This window comes from Panthera pardus, unplaced genomic scaffold (genome assembly GCF_024362965.1).
Source record: "Panthera pardus isolate Hobbes unplaced genomic scaffold, ASM2436296v1 HiC_scaffold_17, whole genome shotgun sequence".
In the NCBI taxonomy this organism is placed as follows: Eukaryota; Metazoa; Chordata; class Mammalia; order Carnivora; family Felidae; genus Panthera; species Panthera pardus.
In genome coordinates, this window is record NW_026526732.1 from 7706036 (window position 1) to 7716573 (window position 10538).

Here is a 10538-nt window from a genome sequence, read left to right on the forward strand (position 1 = left end):
CCCTCTAGGTGTCTTTTCTCATCTCTAAAATGAAGGGCACGGCTCCAAATTCCCTTCCAGCTCCAATTCTTGTAATTCTACAAGCAACGACTGAGAGGTGGGACGAAATAAACAGTAACAGTCCTACCACCCGTAAGACTGGCACTGTAAGTGCTTAATTCCTTATTCGAATAAGAACGAAAGAAAATCAAGTTATAATGACATTTTTAGGTTCCTACATAAAAAGACTTTAGGATTTTTAATGGCACAATAAAAATAATGCATGTATTAAATTTCCTTCCAAAATATTCCCACTGACAGAGTAAAAAGGTTGACAATTTCTATTAATTTTACGTCTCCCAACTAGCTGTCCTCTAAGAAGCCCTATTCAGAACATTCTACAGTTCAGCAGTATCCTCAAATAGCCTGCTCACATGCACAAAAAGCTTCCACTGAAAACATCAAATCTGATCAGCTTTAAAGCTTAGTACCCACTTTTCTCCACAGAAGGCTTATTTCTTCTGAAATTATGCTGAAATCAAATCCACTTACGAAATGCTTTTGACAGAATGCCTAATATCCTCTTAATAGCTTTCCCTGCTACTTTATAAACATTTGGCATCCAAATGATCCCTGAGACTAATACTTCCACAGATGTCTGCAAAATATGTCAAATGAATGTTCTTACAGGTAAGAAACAAATTCTCACTCTGCCTATGCTGTTAGTGAATAAATATCTATGGCAAATCACACTCCATTATATGAGTCTGAGGTCTGTGAGATACAAGAAAGTACCTACCACACCTACTTTCCAAAGGAATAATGCTCCTTTGAAAACACAGTGGTTTTGCATAGGCCTCTTAGAGAGGGGAAGGCATTTTAACATAATATACATGACGAAGATATATATTCTAAATAGTTCTATAAATATGGAAACTATCATGAAGCAAACACTGTGTTTTTGTCACTCTCACGTTATTTTTTTTTAATTTCTTTATTAAATTTTTTTCACGTTTATTTATTTTTGAGAGAGAGAGGGACAGAGCATGAGGAGGGCAGGGGCAGAGAGAGAAGGAGACACAGAATCTGAAGCAGGCTCCAGGCTCTGAGCTGTCAGCACAGAGCTCGACGTGAGATCCTGACCTGAGCCGAAGTCGGCCGCTCAACTGACTGAGCCACCCAGGCGCCCCACTGACTATGTTATTTCTAACCTATAAATTCTGTTACCCAGGATGAGGTAATTAAAGAAAAGCATCTCGATATAGTCAGTGCAGTTAGTTCATAGATACTAAAAACACGTTTTAAAAAAGAAAATTTAAGTAATTAAAATAATTTAATTTAAATTCTGGCAACCATATTCTCTTTATATAAAACATAGAATCTCATCAATTCCAATTTTAGTAACAATTCCAAGTAAGGACACGTAAAATTATAAATGTACTAGTTAAGCATTTAGGCTCTATAATTAGCTTTTTATTATAAAATAAGAACATGTAACATGGTAATTACAAAAAACTTAGGAAAAAGTTAGTATGTATCCTTTCAATCCTTTTTCTATGTAGATACATACTTTTTCAAAATGGGATCTATACTGAGCATTAGTTAGGATTAAGAAGCCCAACTCAAACTATTCACAATTTAAGCAAAAATAGAGAATTTATGAACTCACATTTCAAATCAAGAGAAAAATGGGGGTAAACCTATCATAAAAAGAAATTGACCAAAGAGCCCTTTTGACCCCTCTGCTCTTTCTCTGGGGATTAATGTTACTGCCTGAAAGCAAAGTACTTCTCCATGAGACTGACTACAGCTTCAGGGAGCCAGCTCCAGGCTCAGAACTCCACATTATATACATTTTGGTTATTTTATACACATATGTATAGTTGTTAAAAAGAGCACTGCTCTCCTCCAGCTCCAATTGCAAAGAACCGGCTCGGGTCAAGTGTCCATCCCTACGGCCAGGAACACCGAGGAAGACGGCAGGTCCAACCCGAAGCAGGGAGCTAGAGCCAATAGAGAAAGAGAGGACAATGGGAACAGGGAGGGCAAAGGAAGGACAGACACACTGGCGGAGAAATACGTACCAGCTGTGCAGCCACCTCACGTTCTGGCTGCTATGTTCTGCAAAAAGCTTTCCTACTCTGTTACTGAATGCAGTGATGGGTACGTAAACATCAGAACTACTTGAGAATCTTTTTAAAACCAGGTACTCAGGTCCCACTTATCTATAAAGCCTTTTCTGGAAGGAGTTCTATCATGAGCATGTTTCCATGTCACTGAATATTCTTTTTAAAAAAGCGGGGGTTTTAATAGCGGCACTGAATTCTAACATGGTTCTAAATTTTTTCATTTTAATGATTTAAATCCAGAAAAACCACATACCATCATGATCTTTTTTTGAACATAATACTCCCGAGAGTCAAAAAGCATTTTATGAAAGCAGCAACCACTGCCACACCTCTTTCAGAAAGTATGCCCGGGATTCTTTGTGGGGGGTGGCTTCAGGGGGGTGGGTTATGCGGTGGGTGGAGACAGTTAGGTGACCTTGAGACTTACCACTACTAAAAACCTAGCACTGAGGGTTTTTTTAAACAAATGTCTCTAAGGGACAAGGATACAACATACCTCAAAGTATAGCCAGAAAAGCAAAGTCTGTCATAGTCTAATTAAAGTAAGACTGAAGATTATAAACAAACACAGTATAACGCAACTAGCGGAGGGAAGTGAGTGATGAGAAGGGGAAAAAAGCAGCCTGTGCAGAGTCTAGGGAAATGAAAGCTTACGAGTAAGACTCTGTCACACGCCTCTCATACTAGAAGAAGGAGGTACAAGCCAACCTCCCCGGTCTGTTGACATGAGTTGCTAAGATCATTCGACCAATTTCCCTTGTTGATGTCATGTTCGCCAATCCACTTCCTAATTGTACTCTGGCTTTCTACAGGCAAGAAGAATACAGTGGAGACAAAGCTGAGCAGGGGCTGAAGCACAGGACCCGGAACTTATCCTGCCGAGGGAATGCCAGCTCAAAAAGACCCACAGCAGTCACTGCCCAAACTCCTTTTCTGACATTTCTTCTACTTTCTCTTTAAAGAAACAATTTCCAATGGTCTACTTATTTAGGCAACATGCAAATGTCTCCAAAAGGAATGGATACCACCGAGTCAAGTAAGAAGGCTGAGACAACAGAATGCTATGAGTAAAGAGATAATCATTGAGGAATGAGGAATTATTAAGTAACAGGAAGTTATTAAAGCAAATGTATCCAGTAAGCAGTCAAATCCTTATATCCCCATTTTTCAGGTAGAGCTCAGAACAAGATTTACAAGACACCGAGAGAAGACACGGGAGGAAGTAGAAGCAACTTCCAACAATATGGCAATTAAAGGGAACTACAAAGTCCTTCTTGAAAGACTAGCTGTGCCCATTTCAGAACGCGAGAAAGCTTCTGCCTTCGCTGGAGCCCTTTGTTGCTGCTGCTGCTGCATGGTCACTGCTTCTCTGCCGGAAGCCACCCCCACCAATGGGATCTAACGTTGTAATGGTCTCAAGCCACGCCCATCACTGAGGCGGCCCAGGCAGTCTGCAGCTGCACCAGAAGGTGGATTTCTCCAGGGAGGGTAGGTGACCTCCAATGTCAAGATTGAAACACGGAGGCTCAAAGGGGACATTCAAGTTGAGAGAGAGAAGGGGCACGAGATTCAAGAACTCTTTTGTAGTGAAACCCATTTTTTTTTTTCAAATGAACTTATGGCAACATATTACATAAATAGTAAACAAAGGTAACTTGGCTTAAAAAAGGGTGATTTTAAAGTTCACATAACATGCACTTTTCAAGGTCAAGAAGTGGGAACAATGAGGCTGTTTTAACATACATATTTTAAACGAAAAGTTACAGATAGGAGCGGTCTTTTACCAGCCTTAATATCCGAGTTCTGTGTTTTTTTAAGTGCAGATTCAAGAAATCCCAAAAGTAAATTGTTCCAAATTGTTTTTAACGTCTCTCTTTATCATCTCAGGATCTTCCTACAAATGACCCAGAAGCTTGAAAAATTCTAAGACATGTTTACTTCTAAGTTAAATCACGAACAGCCGCCACCCTTCTAATTCCTTATCAGAAGCAAGGGCAAGAACTACCCGGTGCCCGCCAGTAGGCAGTACAACTATTAGCACTGTCACCTCTCAACCTGTTTTGTGTTCCTTGGTGACTGTGTGACCCTCACGTCAGCACGCACCAAGCAGATGTGCAGGGCTGGCACCGGTCACGGCGGTGCGCTGGCCAACATGTGCAGACCTGCGTTCTGCAAAAGACCTGGGCATTAGAACAGCCTTCCTAATCAATGACATGTTAACATAAAGTACACGAACAAAGATGGCCGAAGAGTTTTATTCTGTCTGTCCCCAGACCAGTTACCTTGGCAGCACAAATCACCACGTCATTGGTCTCCAGGATTAAAATGTGGCATCTGTCATTTTGAACACGCATATGGAGCTTCTTTAAAATCGTTACAAACATAAATAAAAGCAGTCCAAATAAATACTTGCAGAATCCTGGAAGCATGTTGTCCTAATGATCTACAGTAAGTCCGTCAGGGGTCAGCTCTGTGTACTGAACAGGTGGTGGTGACAATGATGGTGTATGAAAGACAAAATAACAGCTTTGTCAAATAATCTGTTTTACAGATTTGCTATTGTAAAATTAACTGCAATGTTGCTAAGAAAAATATTTCTAAGATCTTCTTGTTCTGCACACTGCTGTTCACTTCAAGTTGGATGAAGCCCATTTATCCTGACCTATTTTTATTATAACAAAGGCAGACCAAAACCTGACTGAAAAATCAAGGTTTCTTTTTACAGTTGGCGAAACAGTCCCTTTTCAGCACATTTCCACTTCTCTCTTTACTTTTACCTAAGAAGGTTCACATCTATTTCTTTCCAAAGTACCGTTACACAGAATTATAAACTTCTGATCTGCCCATCTGGGTAATAAAATCACGCCTCGGGGTGCCTGGGTGGCTTGGTTGGTTAAGCTCAGGTCATGATCTCACGGTCCGTGAGTTCGAGCCCCGCGTCGGGCTCTGTGCTGACAGCTCAGAGCCTGGAGTCTGTTTCAGATTCTGTGTCTCCCTCTCTCTCTCACCTCCCCTGTTCATGCTCTATCTCTCTCTGTCTCAAAAATAAATAAACATTAAAAAAAATTTTAAAAATTAAAAAAAAAAAATCACACCTCTTCTTCAGGGTGTTTAAGGTTGTGTAATGTGCAACCAGACCTGAGTTCAACTAGCTGTGAAACCTCAGACAAGACACTTAACCTTTGTGTCTCTGTTTCTTCATTCGTAAAGAGAAATAACAGGCCCTACCTAATAGGGTTGTTGTAAGGATTAAGCAAAGAAAATGGCACATTTTAAGTAGTTAATGAGTGTTCACTATTCTTCTTCTTCTTCAAGTTTATTTAGTTTTGACAGAGAAAGGAGCAGAAGCGCTTGCACAAGCGAGGGAGGGGCAGAGAGAGAGGGAGACTCCCTCTCTCCCAAGCAGGCTCCTTGCTGTCAGTGCAGAGCCCAATGCGGGGCTCAACCTCACAAACCGTGAGATCCTGACCTGAGCCGAAATCAAGAGTCTGATGCTTAGTGGACTGAGCCACCCAGGAGCCCCTCGCTGTTATTATTCTTAAAGAAAAACTTACATGAGTCAAAATGCCCAAAGATAACCTACTAACAAATTCATACAACAAGCTTTTTGATAAACTTCTAAAAACGCTAGATGCATTCAAAAGGAACAAAATGAATTCTCATTACACCATGTACTATTATTTAGAGAAGCTGCTCCTTAAAAGTTCACAGAAGTATCTCAGAATTTAGGGAAACGAAGAATGACTTTCACAACTTATAAAAATAAAACAAATCTGTTTGGGCTGACCCGGTCGACAAGCAAGAATATGGCGCCTGTGTTCAGTTCTAACTACAGCTACAGAAATTGTTTTAAATGTCTTGAAGCAGGAAAACTAAAGACACTCGCCTTATTCGTGGAACTACAGAGCAAGACAGTAATGCAGGAGGAACTCGGCAGGTATTTTCACTATAAGGGACAGGGGGCAGCAGTTTGCAAGTTTACTCTGGGATGCAAAGGACAGGGGGTAAGAGGACGTTTGAACATACAAACACAGGCAATACAAGAGGTAAATTCTTAGTTACGGTGAGTCTGACTTCCCAATCAGGAAAAAAAAAAAAAGGTGACATGAAACGAATTAACAGAGTCTCTAAGGCACAGAATGCAACAAATGCTTTGGGTACCAAAGTTCCATCTTAGAGCTTCAGGCGGTAGCAAAGTTTTAGAGAAATCAATCCTGGACTTTACGTGCACGTGTGAGCAACAATCTGCACAATGCTACTACTGAAGGCGGTAAAGGGCCCTCAGGAAGGGAAACCAACCTGCCTGTTTGCGGAGACGAAGTGCAGTTTCGCACTGGAGAGACGGCAAGCAAACGAACGGGGGAGGGGGGTTGCAAAAGGAGGGCAGGAGGAGAACGCAGGGGAACCGCCAGTGCGTGTCTGCTTCACGAGTGTCTACTTCTTCACTCGAATTGAGGCAGAGGAGAGGGAGCATTTTTCGTTTAGCCACGATGGAAGCAATTTCTGCGCGGCCCCCGGTCTGAAGCTGGCGGCGGGGACGAGGTCACAGTTCCCGCAGGACCAGGGGTGCCCCACTACGCTCCCGGCCCCGCCGCGTTCCGGGCGGGCACCGAAGCTGCAGCGACGGCCGGCGGGCTGGACGCTCGGGCGGCCCCGCGGTCTCGGGCAGGGGTCCCTCGGCAGACTCGGCCGCGGTGCCCTCGGTCCCAGGGCTGCACCCCGCCCCTCTGACCCGGGCCGCGGAGCCTGGATGCTGCCCTCACCACCTGGCGGGAAGCGCAGGCCCCCACGCCCCCTTGGCCTCCGACCGAGCTCAGGCCGGGCCGCGACCGGCTTTCGGCGCCGGGCCGCTGCGGCAGCCCCCACTCACCTCGCCGGCCGGCAGCGCTCCGGCTCGGGCTCAGGCTCGGGTCCCGGCGGCGGCGGTGGCGGCTCCTCCATGGCGGCGGTGGGGATGACGGCGAAGGCGGGCGGGGGGACCAGCTCGGCGGCGGCGGCGGCTTCTCTCATCCGTGCACGGGGCCTCGCATGGCCGCGGCGGGCGGTAAGCTGCAGCCTGGCGCGGGGAACCGAAGCCCCGAAGTGCGGGAGTGACTCGGCTCCGCCTCCGCCTCTAGCCCGCCGCAGGAGCCGCTCGCGCCGCGGCCATCTTGGGAACGGCGACCGGCCAGCGCCGGGCTACGGCGGGCGGCGAGGGACAAGCCTCCGAGGGCGGCGGCGGCGGCGGCGGCGGGCGCGGCAGCGGACGGGCGGGGAGCCGGCGAGGGGAGGGGCGCGGGGAACGGCGCCGGGGGCCGGCGGCGTGGGCGACCGAGGCGGCGGCCCGGGAGGCACGTCGGGGCCACTTGGCCCGGGGGCCGGGGGCCCGCGACGGCCGCCTGATTTCGCTAGCGGGGAGTGTGCGCCGGGCCGTGCCCGCCCTTGCTCCCGGGGCGGCCGGTGGGGGGCTGGCGCGGGGGACCCCGGGAGGGGCCGCGCGGCCCGGATTAGGCGGCGACCGGAGACTTTGAAGGGCGCCGTGAACTTTAGCAAATGGATCGCCGCCAAAGGTGATGCCATGCTCAGAAATAGGGCGCAGTGCAACGCAGACGCTCACGACCCACACGCGGGCCTGGGGGCTCCGAGGGTCCCGTGAGTCCGGGGGAGGGTGGGGCGCACTGGTGAACGTGCAGCCTTCCGCCTGCACGTGAAACTCGGGTTTCTGAGACTAAACAAAGTCTCGGGACACGCAGAGCATTAAAGCTACCCTCTTATCAACAGGGCAGAAAAGAACATTGATCTAACCTCGCCTCAGTATCACAAGGTGGTTTTGATCTTCCGGAAACCCGAGCGGGAGTGCTGCTACGGTGTGGAGAAAAGAATTCTACAGATTTCTTCAGAGTTACAGCAATACTCTTGAAATTCCAGTGCATCCTGTGCCCTTGGAGAGAACTTGGGGCTTCACAGTTTTAAGTTGCACATATTTACAAAACTTCCCACAGGGTGAAGTCCAGAGTAAATTCAAAATCAGCATCTTTTAAAATTAAGTATATTTCTGTTCATTCAAACGTGCTGGTTTTTAAAACTTAATTCGGTGGAGCTCGAATATGTAAAACACACGTTGGATGAATGTTGGTAGGAAAACTGGCTGAGATAGAAAACTTTAAATATGATCATATTTAAAGGCAGTTGTGAAATTATCTATATTTCTCTCAAAGTACCTTCCAGAAATTTCTACGTCAATCTACCGTATCACGGTAGTCTGTACTGACATTCATTTTATTTATTCAACAACATTCATTCAACAGATACCTATCAAATGCATATATGTGCTAGGAACTGTACTAGATAGTGAGGATATAGCAGTGAGCAAAACAGACCGTATCTTTTCCTGGTCGAGCTAACATCCTAGTTAAGCAAGGCAAAGAGAAAGAAAAAAGAAAAAGAAACAAGCGAGCATATAGCATCCCAGCCAGTGTAACGGCTATGCAGATGTCTGCTGGGAAAGACTGGAGAGGGGAATGCTGTTTTTATAGAGAGAGTGTGTGCATGCACAAGTGAGGGAGGGGCGGAGAGAGAACAGAATGGGACTCCATCCCAGGAACTATGAGATCAAGACCTGAGCTGAAAACCGAGAGTCCTACGCTTAACCTACTGAGCTACCCAGGGCTGTGAGGAGAATGCAGTTTCACCAAGATTGGGTAAGATGATTAAATGATTTGGGCATACAACCATTCTTACTTACTGAATTTCAAATTGTCTTTTGAGACAGTTGTATGACCAAATCTGTTAACTTTACCTTCACTAAATCATATTTAAGTATTTTAATACTTAATAAGTGTTAAAGTATCTATTAATTATTTATTTATTATTTGGATAAGTCTTGGTTCACAAATAATTCCTGAGGACTGTCTGAGCCTGTGGCCTATCTTCAGGTCTCCAAGCTTGCTTGCAAGTCTATATTTGATATATAGACGAACATTTGAGAGATGCGTGGTTTGTTGTTTTAATTTCCACTTGAAGATGCTATCTATTTTAGCATGAACCCCAAATGAACTTACATTTAACTAATCACCGAAGGCACCAGGTGTAGAAACCTCAGTTAACTAGTACTAAATATTCAATGTAAGTGCAGTGAAGTTTTTCTTCACTTAAGGTAATTTTGTGTTAGGCATCCCCCCTTTTTTATTCCTTGTGTTCACCTCCTGTTCTGGGCCACCTCATTTCAGCAATCCACTATTCCGGATTCTGAGATCTGAATGGGTTTCCTTCTTATCCACACGCCCTTCAAAATTGCACCTGACCTGTGCTCTCTGACTTGGTGGTGAACTGTAGCAGCCTCGATTCAATCAGAGTTCTGAACCACCAGGCGCCCCTGTAACTCATTTTAAAGTAAAGAAACTTATGAAGGGCTATGTGAATTCAGTCTTGAGAACAGAGAGTGAGAGGCAATCTAACTACAATAGTTCGTTAATGTGAAAAATAAAAACACCCACATCCTGAATGCGATGATATTTACTAGCCCCCTCACTAGCGGGTCCCAAATCCCGGCAAATTTTACCTCCCCTGTGGCATCCATGCACTTCTCTCCATTCTCCAGTTCAGCCCGCCATCATGTGTCACCTAGATCACAGCCAGCCTCCAGGTCTCCCTGCCCCTCACACGGCAGTCGGTGGCCACACTAATCTTCCCACATCTGCATTCAAACACATCACCCTCTTACCTAATGCATTTTATTAGCATCTCATTGCTGTCAATGAGAATAAAGTCCATAAAGAGCCTTTCTGAGTTCTTCAAAAGCTCCGTAGTTGGTCCCATGACTAGGATTGTGCCCAAGCAGTTCCTATGCTGTGACACCACCCTTTCTACCTGGCTGGTGCTCTCCCAGGGCAGGAGGGAGAGCCGTGCACTCTGGCAGGCTAAGAACTGGCATCTATTCAAACAATAATTTAAAAAATTTGTTCATATATGTTATATATGTATGTTATATATATATATATGATATATATGTAATTATATTATATAATATGTAATATATATACATGTCACTTACTAATCCATGTCCAGTGTGTGAAGAAAGCCCAGCAAAGTATTTCCCAGCTTTCTGTAATTCTGGTTCTCTACTTAATTTTCCTTTATAATTTTCCAGGCCAGAAGCCTTCTTGGAAGGCATATTAAAAATGTTAAATGTTATATACACAGATAAATCCCTCTAGGGGCGCCTGGGTGGCTCAGTCACTAAGCTTCCAACTTCAGCTCAGGTCATGATCTCACGGTTCGTGAGTTCAAGCCCCGCATCGGGCTCTGTGCTGACAGCTCAGAGCCTGGAGCCTGCTTCAGATTCTGTGTCTCCCTCTCTCTCTGCTCCTCCCCCACTCACACTCTGTCTCTTTCTCAAACGTAAATAAACATTAAAAAAAAAAAATCCCTCTCCTGTAAACAGCATTATGC

The 10538-nt window shown here is 45.2% G+C and overlaps 1 protein-coding gene across 8 annotated transcripts in view; it reads right to left on the reverse strand.

Moving 5' to 3' along the window:
• The window catches only part of MAP3K4 (mitogen-activated protein kinase kinase kinase 4), a 112254-nt gene extending 105003 nt beyond the window's left edge, over positions 1-7251 (reverse strand). For 4 of the 8 annotated variants that reach the window (XM_019412725.2, XM_019412723.2, XM_019412724.2 and 1 more), the window contains exon 1: positions 6979-7239. In XM_019412725.2, the coding sequence (XP_019268270.2) occupies positions 6979-7118 (140 nt within the window). In that variant the 5' untranslated portion in view covers positions 7119-7239. Of the gene's footprint in view, positions 1-6978 lie in introns of all 8 variants that reach the window. The other 4 variants (XR_002070859.2, XM_019412727.2, XR_002070858.2 and 1 more) reach the window with 3 other exon arrangements.
• Between the last annotated feature and the right edge of the window lie 3287 nt (positions 7252-10538).